This window comes from Eublepharis macularius, chromosome 6 (assembly GCF_028583425.1).
Source record: "Eublepharis macularius isolate TG4126 chromosome 6, MPM_Emac_v1.0, whole genome shotgun sequence".
Lineage (NCBI taxonomy): Eukaryota > Metazoa > Chordata > Lepidosauria > Squamata > Eublepharidae > Eublepharis > Eublepharis macularius.
In genome coordinates this window covers 41,646,046-41,664,156 of record NC_072795.1, presented here as the reverse complement: position 1 = coordinate 41,664,156, position 18,111 = coordinate 41,646,046, and the positions used below count along the sequence as shown (strand labels likewise).

Here is an 18,111-nt window from a genome sequence, read left to right as displayed (position 1 = left end):
CCTCTCTATTGGGGATGCCTTCCAGTTTACGTGGACGCAGGGCTTGCACTACATGTTTCCTCCATTCCCCTTGATTCCCAGGGTCCTGTGCAAGATAGAGGAGGACGGGACGGACTGCATCCTGGTGGCCCCCTTCTGGCCACGGCAGGTTTGGTTCCCGAAGCTCCTGCGGATGTCCCAACGGACATATGTGAGTCTGCCCCCTCGGCAAGACCTTCTCCTAAACGGGAGCCTGGTCCACCACGATCCCAGGAAGCTGCACCTAACGGCTTGGCGGATCGTTCCTCCCCGATAGGCTTTACTGACGAGGTACAGAGGGTCCTCCTGAATGCTCGTCGGCCATCCACTAGGCGCGCTTATGCGGCCAAGTGGCGCAGGTTTGAGCTCTGGGCACTTGCCAGAGGAGTAATGCCTGACAGCAGTCCCTTGGGGGTTGTGTTCGAGTATTTGTGCCACTTGCGTGGCCTGGGCTTGAAGGTGTCCTCCCTCAAGGTCCACCTGGCAGCGATATCAGCTGCTCACACCCGAGTTGAGGGTGCTACGGTGTTTTCTCACCCACAGTCCCGCCAGTTCCTTAAGGGCATGTACAATCTTTACCCACCTGTGTCCGCGCCAGTGCCTCAGTGGTCACTGTCCTTGGTGCTCTCACGTCTCATGTTGCCTCCATTTGAACCAATGGCTACTTGCCTCTTGGATATGCTATCCTACAAGGTAGCGTTCTTGGTGGCCGTCACATCGGCCAGAAGGGTCAGTGAGCTGTCTGCACTGCGGTCTGACCCTCCCTTTCTTGTGTTTCATCCCAACAAGGTGGTCCTGCGTCCCTGCCTCGGGTTCCTGCCCAAGGTGGTGTCCGCCTTCCACCTCTCGCAGGATATCTCACTGCCTGCATTCTTTCCTCAACCTTCCTCTAAGGGGGAAAAGGCCCTCCATTCCCTAGACTTGAAGAGGGCCCTAGCCTATTACCTGGATAGGACGAAGGAATTCCGCACCTGTCCTCACCTGTTTGTATGTTTTGGGGCCAAGGACAAGGGTAACAGGGCTTCCTCACAGACCCTGTCTAGGTGGATTGTGACGGCCATTAGCAAGGCCTATTCCCTGGCAGGGGTGGCTTGCCCGCTTCATGTCAGAGCCCACTCCACGCGGTCCCAAGCATCCTCTTCGGCGCTCCTCAGGGGGGTGCCCCTGGTTAACATTTGTAAAGCAGCCACGTGGTCCTCTGCAGACACCTTTGTCAGGCATTACGCCATTGATGTCAATGCGGAGCAGGATGTATCTGTGGCCAGGGCTGTCCTACACTCCCTTTTTTCCTGAGGGAGTCTTGGGTAGACTTTCTTGGCGTACCTGCTGGGTACCCTTGAGTGAAAGAGTGTATATGTGGATATTTGGGTGTATATATGTGTAAATATTGAGTTCTGATGTATCACTGTACAGTTTACATAGATGTATATATGCATATCTATTTGTTGTTGTTTGTTCAATAAAATTGTGTTGGACTTCACCCCACCTTCCTTATTGTGTGAAGCTTGGTACACTCCCATGTGTGGAGGCACAGAAGAACGAAGATGAAAACAGGGTTAACATACCTGTAACTTATGTTCATCGAGTTCTTCTGTGCTGACACACAACCCTCCCTCCTACCCCGCTGTGAATTCCAATGCACAATGATGTGGTGGCTGTAACTGAATCTGATGTGTTTTAAGGTGTTACGGCTAAGTGTGTTGGTCAAGCGGCGGCAAAGGAGAACTGAGGGAAGGGGCCGTTGGTCGCTGGAGGATCACGTGACCGTTTGGGCGGGAAGACGGTCGCTGAGGCGCGCGACAAATGGCCCCTTCGGAGCCATGGAAGCTCTAGAAAATTCTCTGGCGGCTGGCCTGCGCCTGCGCAGTCCCCATGTGTGTCAGCACAGAAGAACTCGATGAACATAAGTTACAGGTATGTTAACCCTGTTTTTTCTATGTTACATAATTTATTCTGATTTTTCTAGTCATGGGGCAAGCAGATGCAGGGTACTGAACCCACTCACCTTATCAACAATGAATATTATTCAATCACACTTTCTGGCTTATATGTCTTGCCAGGCATTCCACTTTTAAGTGTTCATATATATTGGGCTAGAAACTTCCTTTTTTAAAAAAATGAAATTCTCCTGAAGCTGAATTCTGCAGCTAGCAACACATTACAGATTTGGCTGTTCCAAGTGACTGTTTGGCTCATTTTGCATGATAAACTGACCGTGTTTTATGAGTCAAAAAGGACTTCTGGGGAATGTGAAATGCGAAGATCTATATCCATTATTTATTTATTTACATTATTAATTTAAAAATTAATTTTAAAATCATTATGTTTGAGCTTTGTAGTATTCAACTCAAAGTTTTTTGGTATTCAACACAACCACCAAATAAAATACTATTTACCCAACTACCTAAGATGACATAGGAGGGAAGGCAGTGTAGCCCGATTTCATCAGATCTCAGAAGCTAAGCACGGTCAGTACTTGGATGGGTGACCACCAAGGAGGACTCTGCAGAGGAAGGCAATGGCAAAGCTCCTCTGCTTCTCACTTGCCTTGAAAGCCCTTTGCTGGAGTCACCTCAAGTTGGTTGCGACTTGACAGCATATACATACCGCTAAGATGACAAATAAGTAAACAAAGTATCAGTTATTTTCACACAGTAACCAGAATCTTGTTTTTTTTTTGTTTTTTTTTTTTTTTTAGTTTCAAAAAATTTTATTGAAAGTGTAACAAGTAACAAGATCAACAGTAAATGCGTAGAAAAAAGATGACATCATACGTAACAATGTTCGGATACAACAATACATAAACATCAAAACACTAACAGTTGGCAATATTCAAGTGTGCAAATATTATACATAATCAACAGGAGTCTAATACAGTGTTAAGCAAGCTAATTATAACAGCATCGGGAGAATCATGTACAGGCACATCCATTATGTCGCAGAGTAAATCCATATTTCAAATTTCGGGGTTTATAATCGCGTAGTGAGGTAGCTTAGAGATCAGCCATTCATTCTGAGATAAAAATTCCAGGAAAGGGTACCATTGTGCGTAAAATTGTGTAGGTTTGGAGGGGTTATGCAATGCTCGAATTCTGTCTGTGATCTTTTCCATCATAAGGTGGTCCCACACCACTCTATACCATATGTCAAGAGTGGGAGGGAATCGCGATTTCCACCTGAGTGCAATTGCAGCCTTTGCAGCTGCTAGGAGAGTTCTGACCAATGCCTTCCGCAGATGGGGAATATCTAGATCTCCCCAAAGATCCAAGAAGACAAGTCCCGGGCTTGGGGGTATCACATAAGTCGTGATACGGGAAATTTCCTGGAGAACCGCCTTCCAGAAAGCAGCAACACTTTTACACTCCCACCAGCAGTGTAGGAACGTACCCTGCTCCCCGCATTTTTTCCAGCAGAGTGGAGATCTGCTGGGATATATTTTCGCCAGCTTTTGGGGAGTAAGGTACCACCTGTGGATAATCTTATAGGTTTGGAGGCGCACATTGGTGACAGGGGAGTTAAGCAATGCAGAGTGCCAAACATGCTCTCTATCTTCTCGTGTGAGTTCTATCCCACAGTCCTGTTGCCATTTATTGAGCAGCGCTTCAGTGTTTAGGGGTTTGGTATCAAGCAGGGTGAGATATAGTCTTGACAGGAGACCTTTACGGTTAAATGAGTGGGAGTCCAGAAGTGTTTCAAATTTAGTTGGTGGTTTAGTCATTACGCTTTTTATATTCAATTCGTGCAGAAGATATCGCAGTTGCAGGTAGAAAAACCAGGGGACTTCCCTGCCCAGGTTGTTGTTCAAGTCTACTCTGCTTATGATACCATCCTTGGTGGCTATGTCCAACAACCTCAAGTCCCGCAGGTCATCCCAGGAGCGCAGTGCGGTTATATTATGCTGGCGAGGCATGCCCTTATGTGATGTGAGCACTGAAAAGCGGGATATGGCCGGGAGAAGGGAATGCTTATGTCTGTCCCAAAGCTTCAGCAGTGCAGCAAGGAACATATTTTGATATATGGAGGGAGGACGCAAACTTGGGGTAGACCAGAAAGTCTCTCGCAACGTTTTTGGCTGGGAAAAGGTGCCCACTATGTTTATCCAATCAGAGTGTCCAGAGGGGAGTAATATCTGGAGGATGTCTGTCAATCTGGCTGCATCAGAATAGAGCCCTATATTTGGGTAGTTAAAGCCCCCTGCTGTTTTAGGGGCGCACAAAACTTTGAAGGCAATCCTAGGGCGCTTATTCTGCCACAAGAATCGATTTAATGCCGTCTGCCATTGGCTCAGAATTTTGCTAGGGATTTCAATCGGAATTGTTCTATACAAAAATGTCAATTTTGGGAGGACGAAGGATTTTATCAAATGGTATCTTTCATACCATGCCAGGTTTTGCTTGTTCCATTTGAGCAGGAGGTGTTTGATTTCTTTCATCTTTTGGACGTGGTTTACCTGGAGTAGCTGGGCTGGGTTGGGAGGGATATTTATGCCCAGATATCGGAGGTGTGATTTGGCCCACTGGTATTTAAATTGCCGTTTTATGTCGTTACACGTCTCCTCTGGGAGATTCACTGATAGGATGGTGGATTTGGCTTGGTTTATCCTCAACCCCGATATACACCCAAAGTGAGCAAGAACAATTGCCAGAGCCTTTAGGGAAACAAGTGGGCACGTAAGAAACAGCAAGATGTCATCAGCGAATAAGCATATTTTGTAAGTACGTTTGTCTATTTCAATGCCTCGAATCCCTTCATTGGTTCTTATCTCCTCTGCTAAGGGCTCTATCGCGAGGGCGAAAAGGATGGGGGAAAGGGGACACCCTTGGCGCGTGCCTCGGTGTAGAGTGAAGGGATCGGACGCTAAGTCATTAAGTTTGATTCTTGCCTTGGGGCCTGCGTATATCGCTTTAATTGTTTGTAGGAAGTTGGGGCCGAATTTCATGTGGGAAAGGAGCATCTGCAGGTACGGGACCTCCAGGGTGTCAAAAGCTTTTTCGACATCCAAGGAGAGGAGTGTGGTTTGTAATTTGCTGTGTCTACTGAATGTTAAAATGTTCAGCGCCTTATAAATGTTGTCGGAGATGTCCCTATTGGGGATAAAGCCTATCTGATCTGTACAAATATAATTTCCAATGAAAGAATTGAAGCGTCGTGCATATATTGAGGTAAAGATTTTATAATCGACATTCAGCAAAGAAATCGGTCTATACGAACCGGGGTTAGAGGGGTCTTTGCCTTCCTTGGGGATCATGGTGATGACTGCCTCAGCCCAGGTTCCAGGTAAGGTCCCCAATTTATGCACCTCATTACAGGCCGATAACAGGGGCGGGATTAATACCAAAGCAAACTTTTTATAGAATTCGGCCGGATAGCCATCCGGCCCAGATGCCTTATTGCTCTTTAAATTCTTAATGGATTCCAGCAGTTCTGCGGCGGTGATTGGGGTATCCATTAATTGGCTATGTTCCGCTGCCAGTTTTTTAATGTTCTTATGGGTTGACAGATAGTTCCTAATTGACATTTTATCTGGCCTGGAGGAAGTATATAAATTTGTGTAAAATTTTGTAAATACATCCAATATTTCGGGAGATTTAGTGAACGTTTGTCCCTTGTCGTTTTTTATGAGTCTGACGTGCCTATTTATTCTCTTCTCCTTGACCTTCCAGGACAGATAACGTAGGGTCCTAGGAGAGTGGTTCCAGTACTTTTGTTTTAAATATAAGATGTTCTTTTGAATTTGGGACGTTTCAAGTGACTCCAGAGCTTTGCGCTCATGGAGCAGCTGTTTATAGGTTTTTTTGCTGCCTCTATCCTTGTGTAAGCGTTCCAATTGGTGGATTTTATCCATTATGAGTTGTTTTTGGAGTTTTTTCTTCTTATTTAGAGAGGCAGAGAGAGCGATCAGTTGTCCCCTTAGTACCGCCTTAAGAGCGTCCCACACCGTTTGGGAGGATGTCGTGCCTGTTTGGTTATCTTTGAGATATTGGGTGATATCTCGTTCAATTTGTAGGACATTGTTCTCATTAAGTACGAGGTTTTTCTGGAACGTCCAATGCCTCTCCCTTTCGTAGGGCCTATCTAGGGATAATTTGCACGTTACCCAAGCATGATCCGAATAGCTTATGTCTCCTATGCTGGAGAGTAGTACTCTGTCTCTCAAATCCGGGGACACCAGGATATAGTCGATCCTGGTGTATACGTCATGGCGTGGGGAGTAGTATGTGTAATCTTTGGCCAGTTTGTTCATCTCCCTCCATATGTCCACTAAGTGGAACCGAGTAAATAGCGTGAGCATCTGTGTGTCACGATTAGGGTTCTTAGGCCTTCTTGGCACTCGAGGTGCATTGTTGCGGGGAAATGAGGATTTATCTAGGTCATAGTGTGCTACATAATTGAAGTCCCCTCCCACAATTACTGATCCCTCCTGGAATGCCTCTAATTTTCGGAGGATTTCTTCCGTGAACTCCAGTTGCTGCGTGTTGGGCGCATAGACAGATGCCAGTGTAAGCAATTGTCCATTGAAGTGCCCCTTTATGAATAAAAACCTGCCTCTAGGGTCCCGTAGGGTGGCTTTGTGTTCAAATTGGACCCTGTTTGCTAGTAAGATTGCCACCCCGCGGGATTTGGAGGAGCCTTTTGCGTGGAATTGCAATTTTATCCATGGGGCCTTAAGCTCCGCCTCATAGGATGCATGGAGGTGTGTTTCTTGGATCAGGGCTACATCTACATTTAGTTTCGCCAGGCTGGTCAGAACTCTCCTTCTCTTCACCAGGTTGTTTAAACCCCTCACATTTTGCGAGACAATATGGACATGTGGTTGTGAGGCCATTATAGAATGGGTAAAAGTAGAGTATCAGAATTGGCCTTTGAAGTGAAATGTACTGGTATTGCAGAACCAAAAGTGCAAGTATAGAGACCGCTAGCAGGCGTGTAAGGGCTCTTGCCTCAGTAGTTTATAATAGATATGAATGAGATGGCTGAAATGATCTAAGCACCAAAGAAAGGGTCAATACGTAAATGCAATAAGATTCAGGTAAATAAATCACTGTCTGGTGTTAATTAATTAAGCAATCAAATTTCATCACTTTGAAGGCAATCATGCAACAAATTCATTGGAAAGGAACGAGAAATCGTATCACAAAACACAAATGCAATGAAATGTATAGCAAGCGTAAGTTAATCTACTATGTTGGTAATTTTCAATAAATAATTAATCGACTTCCGCCCTTACCCTTTCAAAATATGGTGGGAAGCAAGCAGACTGTCAGTGGACAAAACTGACAGTTGTGATAAGCTTGTAGTCTGCTATGCTACCTCCCCTCTCCGATTATGGATGGATCAAACAGCAATTAATTCCAGGTATATGATAATCAAGTTACAATCAAGTAAGTACCAATTAATTAAAATTTCTTATTATTACCGTATGTAGGAGTAGACCAAATTAATAGATGTACCTCTTAACCTTAAATCACTAAGTTGCTTGTGGTTTGCTATGTTACCTTCTCTCTCTGATTATGGATGGATCAAACTGCAATTAATTCCAAGTGTACAATTTGCTAATCAATCAAGAATCAATTAATTAAGATGTCTGTTTGTTACCTTATGGAGGAGTAGATTGAATTGATGGATGCACCTCCTAGCACTAAATTACTAATTTGCCTAACTACCTTAACAAAGTTATATACAATAAGCACGCAGCACTTTAATGTTGTTTTTGGTAAAAGCTTGAAAGTGTAGATATATTCAATTAACTCACTATTTATACTCCTTTAAACCAACTGTCCCCAGACTTGTAATAAATGATTAATTAATTCTTGCCCTTACCTCTGCCAAATGCAGTAAGGAGCAAGCAGATAGTCAGTGGGTAAAACTGCAAGTTGTGACTGGTGTATAGATTGCTTCGCTACCTCCCCCCCTTTACTAACGTCGGATCAAGCTGCAAGGAGTTCCGAGTATCTGATATGCCAATCAAGAAGGTAGTAATTAATTAAGATTTCTCTTTATTACTTTATGTAGAAGTGGATCAACCCAAGGGGCGCACCTTTTAATATTAAATCACTAACTTGCCTTAACTACCGTACTAAACTATATACAACGAGCACTCAGCGTCTTGTTACTTATTTTCCAGGAAGAACTTGAAGAGTGTATTTATATAATTATCACAAGATCTAATATTTCTCTAAAGCAACCGTCTCCAATAGAGAAATAGAAACTAAGGTGCTACACAGTCCTCAGCAGCCTCGCGAGAAATCTCTGCAACGAGGTTGCTGTAAATAAACAGAACGGAGGACTGTTTGTGTAAGGGGCTAATAAAGAAGCAATCCCTTCAATCCCACCCCAACCACCCCTACCCACGAGTAAATTAAGTAAGATTGGGACGTTCCAACACAACATATTCTGGTCATAAGTCCTACCAGTCAGAGCTTCAAGTGTCCCGGACCGGTATTTTATTATTTTTCTGAGGAGACATGGGCAGCGGTCGTTTTCTTTTCTGAGAGCTGGCCTCCGTCTCCATGGCGACCTCTATGCCTAGCTCACGTAGAAACCGGAGGCCTTCCTCGGGAGTAGAGATCAGGTGCTGTATGCCCTTCAACGAGACTCTCAATGCAGAATACCGGGTCCAGCTGTATTCTATTTGGGCATTTCTGAGTTCCTCAGTTATCTGTCGGAGTTGTCGTCGTCGCTCCAAAATCTCGGCCGGTAGGTCTGTATAGACGCTGATTCGCGCTCCATTGTAGGAGAGGAATTTTCGCGCCCTCGCCACCTCAAGCGTTTTTTTCCTCAGCCTCCAGTCGGCAAAGACGGCCACCACATCTCTAGGTCCCCGCCTCTTATCTGGATTTCTGGGGCCCACTCGATAAGCTTTGAATATAGTCAATGCATGGGTTTCCTCCAGCTTTAGCTCCGTCATCAGCCAGCCCGCCAAAAAAACGGCCAGGTCTGCATCCACGGCCACATTTTCCTCTATCCCCCTAAACTTCAAATTAGCACCCCGCAGCTGAATCTCCATGTCCAGGATCTTATAGTGGACACGATCTTGTTCTGATTGTAGGGAGTGGACGTCCTCCCTTAAAGCCGCAGTCTGGGTAAGAGCCTGATCCGATTTAGCGACCACAGAGTCCATCACTATCTTAAGGTCAGTTAATTGTTGTGATAGTGGTTCCATTAGATGGGAGATTTTGTTAGAAAAGCTCGATTCGATGTCTAGCAGTAGGGCTTTTAGTGCTGGGTCATAGGAAACCGTCTGAGTTTTTCGCGCCTCAGCATTCATCATCGCGGCCGCCATGTTTGCACTCGTTCCCTCTATCTCCCCCTCCGTACCTTCTGCTTGCGAAGCTGGGAAATAGCTCTGCAAATTTTTCGCCGCCTTAGAGTTGGGCTTCTTTGCAGTAAGATCTTGCTTACCCTTCATACTAAGTTGTGTAGAACGTTTTTGATGTGCTTATCGGGGTTTAGGGGTGGAATTGAACCGGAGCTCTGGCTTTAGGCGTCCATTCCTCTCGGTGCCGACGCCACGCCCGCCAACCAGAATCTTGTTGACAATAAAAGCAAATGTGCTTGAGTAAAGTTAATTGGTGTCTCAATAAAATATGGGAAGACTCATGTTATGAATGGAATGGAATCTGTTTATATTGGTGAAAAAAGATACAGATTGCCAAGCACTGTAAATTATTGTAGGACTTTCACTTTGAAACTGTGAGATGCAATGGCAATCAATCCTTAATCAATTTCTTTGGCAACGTAAGACCCCCAAGGATAGCTTTCAAAACATTAAGGAGGAAAAGAACACAGGGGGGATTTAACTACCCAGACTTGGAAATCTACAATACCACTGCAAGACTAGTTAATCTAATTCAAATAATTCAAGACAAAGGACAAACAGACTGGATTAAAACTGTTAACATCCCAGAACAGGAAAGTACAATTCAAGACATGATATGGAAAAGAGCAAATCAAAGGCCTGCAGATATTTGTCACAACCCTTTTTTTTTTTAACAATTCTTGAAACCTGGGACAAGTACAGAATTAAACTAGTACCAACTATTTCACGCTTTGCTACTATTTTTTCACAAGAGGGACCTCCAAGTGTCTTTTTGATTAACAAATCAGGAAACGGAGATCAACTCAATAATCTCCGCCTAATAGATATTGCATCTAAGACGGGTCTAAAGGAGAAGCATAAGTTGGAAGAAACTATAGGAAAAATATACCTTAGTTTCTTTACTTTCAATTAGTTTATTTTGCTAAAGATATTAAATTAAAAGTATTAATGAGTAAACAGAAAACTGATTTTGAACAGCTTTTGGATACACAAGGATTTGTACGTAAGGGTCTAATCTCTAAGATCTATAATCTACTACTTCATGCATTAGACACTAAAGGCCCAAGTCCGCACTTAAGATGGCAGAAAGAATGCAATATTAATATTTCAGAAAGCGATTGGAAACAAATTTGGAACTCAAGATTATTTAATTCTAAGGCTATTAATACTACGCTTCAATCTTACAAAATTGTTAATTTTTGGTACCTTACACCCCAGAAACTATCTAACATTTATTCAAAACAGTCCCCTTTATGTTGGAAACAATGTGGGGATATAGGTAGCTATTCACATTGTTGGTGGGAGTGCAAACGTGTTGAAGAATTTTGGAACAAGATCCTAAATCAGATACAGCTTATTACTACATATGAAATACCTCTAAAACCAGAAACTATTTTTTTAGAAATCTGGAATGATCAAAGTATACCTTCCATTAGAAGAGACCTAATTTCACATTGCTTCAAGCAGCGAAAACCTCATTAGCCCTATACTGGAAATCAAAAGAAATCCCTACGATCAACACCTGGTTTAACAAAATTTGGAATCTACTTTTAATGGAAAAAAATCACAGAAAAATTGTATCTCCAAATTAACCTCACGGGTATCTCAGACTTCTATACTAAATGGGAACCTTTTTTAGAATTCCTTTCTAAAAATGAGCTTTTGTTAACAAAATTGCCCTATCAAGATATCCTAGATATGGAAATGTGGGGTTTGTGGTAGTCTTACCCAGATAAAGTTCTATTTAATACTGCTTTTGCTATAACATTTTATTTGTTAATTTAATGTAAGTTAATAACACATAATATGGTTATAACGAACTGTTTTAAACATCTGTCGAAGTTTGTTAATGTTATGTTTTGTGAGTTATATGTTGCAAACTAATTCAAAATTAATAATAAAAATTTTTTAAAAAAGAAAAGAAACTGTGAGACAGTCTTCTGATGACTACAATAGAAATTCTAAGGGAGAAACTAGTAATTCTATAGTAAACACACACCTAAGAAGAAACGTATTACTCTGTATAGCAAGTCTTATCAAGACCCACCTGGTCCCATACTCTCAGAAAGTAGACAGCTAAATGCTCTAGGAAGCTCATATGCAGGGTAGGATTATAATAATAAGTTACAACTTTTTGGCTTGGTTCAGATGAACTTGCAGGCGTATGGCTTGGAGGATTAGAAGTAAGCTGTGAGCTCATGAACAGTGTCCTCCTATCCTGGGTCGACTCGACACTCTCTTGGTTTCTTATGAATCAGAAATCCACTTTAAACCATGGTATCTGATTCTGGTTTGGAAGGGAAAGATCACCATAAAAAAGGAAACTGAAAGGGAAGTCATTCTTGAGCAGTGAGGAGAGTACCCTAAACTGGTTACTAATCCCGAGCCTTTGCTTCTTCTTGTCTCCATCATCTAGAAATCATAGTTAAATTGTTGATAGGTTGTAGATATGAATAGTCAGAGGATGCTGCCATTTTATAATTGCCTCTCCATAGCCCTTTTATGGGTGGTACCCCCTATGCAGCATTACTAGCTTGAACTGTTGTTAGATGTAAGTAAATAAACATTTCTTTGTATGTGATGATATTAAAAAAAGGAAGTGGGAATGAAAGATTTCTGTAGGTGTTAATTTAGATTTGTCAGTCTCCAGCTGGGGCCTGGAGATCTCTTGGAATTACTATGGATCAAATTGCTGCTTTGGTGCATGGGCTCTGTGACATTAAATGCCGCTGAGGTCTTTCCCCTACTCACACCTTGCCCTTCCTAGGCTCCACCTCTCAAATCACCAGAAATTTCCCAACCTGGAGTTGGCAATCTTGGTTAATTGCCAAAGGGCTCCTGAAATTCTACTCTAGTGTTTTTGCAGCAGTGATGTTTTGAAGGATTGTAGTTATATAATATACACATTTTTGGTTTTGTCATTAATGCCAGTGGTTGGACACAGCATAATTAGCTTTCAGACTCTGGGAGAAGCTAACAGCTTCAGATGGCCACTTTCTGCTGTGATCATCTGTGGGCTCTGCCATATGTAGGCCAAACATGTATCTACTCACCTTTAAAATGTTTACTATGTAAAATATAAGTTTATAATTAGAAACCCTCAGAGGAAGAGTTGGATAAAAATTGATGGTGGGATAGATAATTGTATTTCAAAAAATGGCTGGTGGGTGTTTTTGTTTGTTTTGTTTGGCACAATAGATATCTTTTATTTTGTTGTACTTTTTATCACAGTTCGAATAGCCTATATCTTTGGACCGGGAACTCTAGATCATATCTTCAATCTGTGCCGGGGTAAATTTGATTTCCTGACACGACTTCCTGACACATTGCTTCTGCGCATCATGGACTATTTGGATCTTGAAGATGTTTTTCGGCTTGCTCAAGTATCTAACAGATTTGCAAGGGTAAAAATTTGTTTTAAATTAGTTAGATTTCAATTCAGTTTCAGCATAAATAGTCCTTGTCTAGAGATAGATGTTTTCAATTGGTGTCCATTACTACACCAGTTTGGTGTAGTGGTTAAGAGCGTGGGAGTCTAATCTGGAGAGCCGGGTTTGATTCCCCACTCCTCCACTTGAAGCCAGCTGGGTGACCTTGGGCTAGTCACAGTTCTCTGGAGCTCTCTCAGCCCCACCTACCTCACAGGGTGTTTTGTTGTGGGGATAATAATGACATACTTTGTAAACCGCTCTGAGTGGGTATTAAGTTGTCCTAAAGGGCGGTATATATTGATCACAAAGTTTCTGATAGGCTGGTATAGTATTTCTGATAAATATACATAAGGGTGAAAAGAAACAAGCGTTTGGAAGAACTTGGCATAGTATTTGTATTATTCCACAATCTGTCATGTGTATGTTCCTAGGCTGAAAAAGGTGACCCATGGACAGCATTATTACACGGAGGTAATCCAGTATATTTCTTTGATATAGGCTGCAATAGTTCCTAAGAAAACTATTTCTGAGTAGACGGCCATATGATTGCTCTCATGTTAAATATTTACAGTCATTTATGTTCTAAGGCATGCTTTTTATCCTGAGCTGCGTTATGCTTCTATTTATGCACTCTGTTACATACATCTCTATGTTGTAGATAAAGTAACAGAGCAATCCTAAACAGAGTTACTGCAGTTTAAGCCCATTGAAATCAATGAGTTTAGACTGTTTAGGGTTACACTGTAAATTTATTTGTTTGTCATGAGATAGCAAGGGATCTCATGCTTTCTTAAGTATACATGAAGTATATTGCAGTGTGTGGTTAATCAAAACCTAAACTGAGAAATTATCTTTGTAAACTAACTCAAAAATCCAGGCAACATAGCAGGAAAAATATATTAAATGAGGTTTAGGGGCTCATATTTCTCACAAATACTTTCAGAGGAATCAAGCATTCATAAAGTTTTCAAAAACTAATATATAACTGGCTGCATATAGTTGGCTGGAAAAATGCCATTTTTTTAAAAAAAGGATACATTGCCTTCTGACATCCTTGGAGTGTTAGGCCCATCTCACACACAAAATGTTTCTTAAGTAGAATTAACCACAATACACAGCATCTTACAAATCTCATCTGAACAGGGGTGTCTGTGTGATTTTTTTTCATAGCTGGTGTACATGTTGTTGTTGTTTCCTACATGAAGATTATTTCTGTCTACACAAAAATCTCAAATGTGAGATAACCAGATACAATTGAGTAAATGGTTGATTTCCCAGTTACAGGCTGTCAACGTGACCGTATGCATTTAAGCACACCTTAACTAATTAACCAATTAAAAAACCATCCCTAGACAAAAATGATGTAGCTAATTATTGCCCCGCCTCTAATCTGCCCTTTCTGGGCAAAGTGATTGAGAGAGTGGTAGCTGACCAACTCCAGATCTACTTGGAAAACTCTAGCGCTCTAGACCCTTTCCAGTCTGGATTCAGACTAGGGCATAGGACAGAGACAGCACTAGTAGCATTAGTGGATGATCTCCACCTGAACATCGACAAAGGGCATGCCTCCTTATTACTCCTTCTGGATCTGTCTGCAGCATTTGACACAGTAGGCCATGCCATCCCGTTGAGGCATTTAGTGGGCATCAAAGGATTTGCCTTAAAATGATTTAAATCGTTTCTCATGGAATGGACTCAAAGTGTTGCCATCGGAGATCAGCTATCTCCAGAACGGAAGCTATCTTGTAGGGTTCCTCAGGATGCAATCTTATCTCCCGTGTTATTCAACCTCTACGTAAAGCCTCTAGGAGAACTCATTCGCAGCTATGGAGTTGGATGCCACCAATATGAAGATGACACTCAACTCTATATATCGCTATCAAGGTGCCCACAGGATACAGTAGGAATCTTGGATCGCTGCCCGACAACTGCAGTGAAATGACTGAAAAATAACAAATTGAAATTGAACTCAGGCAAGATGAAAGTGATGCTTGTTGGGAAAGCAGAGATCTTAAAGGACATTGTACTCCACGCTTTCGATGGTGTTCATTTAACCCTTGCAAACCCGGTTAAGAGCCATGGGGTTATACTGGATCCAAAGCTATTACTAGAAAAACAAGTTAAGGCAGCTACACAAAAATGCTTTCTACAGTCTCACTCTAGCCTGGAAGATGGCTTTTGAACCTTGACGTGGCTGATCTGGCTACCTGGATCCATGCTATAGTAACATCAAAACGTGATTACTGTAATGCACTATAAATGTAAGTTAACTTAGAAGACTTCAATTGGTGCAAAACGCTGCGGCCCACATAGGAGCATGAACATCGCTCCCATTCTGCAATCACTTCATTGGCTACCTGTAAGTTATTGTGCTAAGTTCAAGGTATTGGTTATCATATACAAAGCTCTTCACAGCCTTGGTCCAGCATACCTATAGGACCGCCTCCCTACCAATGTTCCTCCATGGCAACTTCACTGATCAGGGTCTCCTGAAGGTGCCACCCTGCCCATGGGCGAAATCAACAGCAGCTCGTACATGGACTTTCTCTGTGGTGGCCCCTTCCCTGTGGAACAGCCTGCCTGAGGAGATCAGGAGAGCCCCACTCTCCTAGCTTTCCTCAAATAATGCAAAACCGAATTATTCAAAAAGTCTTTTGTAATGTAGGGAGGGGTCTCAGTTGCTCCGCGAATAAGTTAAGGACCATAGACTTCACCCATAGATCTCAGCACTATGTTGCCTTATGTACCACTATGTTGCCTTACGTACTATCTGTTGCTTTAAATATGTGCTCCTATGTCAGCTTTAGAATTGCTTGTTCTGTTTCAGTATTCCTTCAAGTCTGTATTGCTAGACGTGCTTATGTTCTGCTTCAGCATTTCTTCAACTCTGTATTGGATTCTTGCTAATGTTGTCTTTGTAAACTTGTGTTTATTTATCCCATAGCATTGTTTATGAAATTGTCCTTCATACTGACTGTACTAATCTCACACTGTGTAATCTGCCTTGAGACTCAGTGAGAAAGGCAGTCTATAAATGACATAAATGACATAAATAAAATAAATAATGATTTCAGAATATTACTGATTTTCATTGGGCATAATCTTTTTAAAATGAAAAAATCTTGTTTTCTCAGTATTCTCTTGTTCTCCATGTATTTCATCTTTTTTGTTTTGTTTGCTGCATTCCTCCCAGTAGTGATTGTTGTGGCCTGAATTCTAACTATATTTGCGGAGGAAGATTTTTACTTATTTCCCCCTCCTGTTGCAGATCTTTACCCACCCCGATAGTGTTCCCAGATTCCACTGGCTCCTGGGGCAGGAGCTCAGGGAGCTCAGCAAACTGCAGGAAGAAGGAACTGGTGAAAACTGCTGTCCTTTCCACTGGCAGAAATGCCTTCTGCAAGTGGAAAACTTCACTAGAGTCTAAATCTATCCAGTTTCATTGAAGAGTGCTTGTTCAGCTATTGGGAGACCATCTGAGCAATCCTTACCTGTGTACCATCCTTGGGGCTCCTGTCTGGTTTATTATTTATTAATTATTTATTTATTGACTTCATTTATATCCTAACTTTCTCCCCAAGGGAGACCCAATGCAGCTGATGTTCTCCATTCCTTCATTTTATCATCACATCAACTCTGTGAGGTAGGTTAGACTTAGAAAGAATGATTCCATGGCAGAACGGGGATTCAAACCTGGGTCTTCCAGAAACTATGACCACCGCACTGGCTATTCTTCCCATGGCCTTAGCGGATTTGCTTATCCAGTTCTTCCTCCTTCTGCCATTGCTGATCCTCTGTTGTTGGACATAGGAAAATGGTATCCACATCCTTGGCTGCCCACCCAGCCCATTTATATAACTTATTCCAGTCTGGATTCAGACCTGGGCTGAATCCACATGAACTGGCCTAGTGTTAAACTGTCAGAATGCCACGGTCTTCTTGGTGCGATTTCTGATGCTGCTCTCGTGGTGCGATGACATCAGAAATTGTGCCAGGAAGACACTGGCATTCTGCCAGTTTAGCGCTATGCCAGCATGTGTGGATTCAGTCCAGGACATAGGACAGAAACAGCACTAGTAGCATTAGTGGATGTACTCCATCTGAATATAGACAAAAGCCATGCCTCCTTATTGCTCTTTCTGGATCTATCCACAGCCTTTGACTCAGTAGACCATGCCATCCTGTTGAGGCATTTAGAAACAGAAGTGGGCATCAAAGGATGAGCCTTAGACTGGTTTAAATCATTTCTCATGGAACAGACTCAAAGGGTTGCCGTTGGAGATCAGCTGTCTCCAGAATGGGAACTATCTTGTGAGGTTCCACAGGGTGGAATCTTATCTCCCATGTTATTCAACCTCTACATAAAACCTTTAGGAGAACTCATTCACAGCTATGGAGTTGGATGTCATCACTATACAGACGGTACCCAACACTATATCTCGTTATCCAGGTCCCCACAGGATGCAGTAGTAGAAATCTTAGATCGCTGCCTGACAGCCATAGTGAAATGACCGGAAAATAAATTAAAATTGAACCCAGACAAGACTGAAGTGATGCTTGTTGAGAAGTCAGAGATCTTGAAAGACATTGTGCTCCCCACTTTCAGTGGAGTTTGGCTGACCCTCACAGACTCAGTTAAGAGCCTAGGGGTTTTCCTGGATCCAGCGCTACTACTAGAAAAACAAGTTAAGGCAGACACAAAAAAATGCTTACTATACTCTAGCTTGGAAGATGGCTTCCTATCTCGACACAACTGACCTGGCCACCTGGATCCACACTATGGTAACTTCAAAACTTGACTATTGTAATGCACTATACATTGGTCTCCCATCTAAGTTAAATAGGAGGCTCCAATTAGTGCAAAATGCTGCAGCTCGACCGTTAGCAGGAGCAAGCAGGAGCAGGAGCATCACTCCCATCCTACAGTCACTCCATTGACTTACCTGTCAGTTACCGTGCTCAATTCAAGGTATTGGTTATTACATACAAAGCTCTTCAATGGCCTTGGCCCAACATACCTACAGGACCGCCTCCCTCCCTATGTCCCTACACGGCAGCTTCGCTCATCTGAACAGAATCTTGCAGGTGCCAGCCTGCACATGGATGAAATCAACCGTGGCCCGTACACGGGCTTTCTCTGTGGTGGCCCCTACCCTATGGAACGGCCTGCCAGAGGAGGTCAGGAGAGCCCCCATGCTCCTGACTTTCTTCAAACAGTGCAAAACCAAATTATTCAAAAAGGCTTTTTTCTCAACTAGGAGGATGGTATTGTAGGGAGGGGGTCTCAGATGTTTCACTAATGAGTGAGGAACCATAGACTTCACCATTATGCTACCTTACATA

The 18,111-nt window shown here is 42.6% G+C and overlaps 1 protein-coding gene across 1 annotated transcript in view; it reads left to right on the top strand.

Annotated features, from left to right (window-relative positions):
- The window catches only part of FBXO36 (F-box protein 36), a 58,237-nt gene that overhangs the window by 36,517 nt on the left and 3,609 nt on the right, over positions 1-18,111 (top strand). Inside the window, exon 3 of the mRNA XM_054984218.1 lies at positions 12,569-12,741. Coding sequence (XP_054840193.1) covers positions 12,569-12,741 — 173 coding nt within the window. The remainder of the gene's footprint in view (positions 1-12,568; positions 12,742-18,111) is intronic.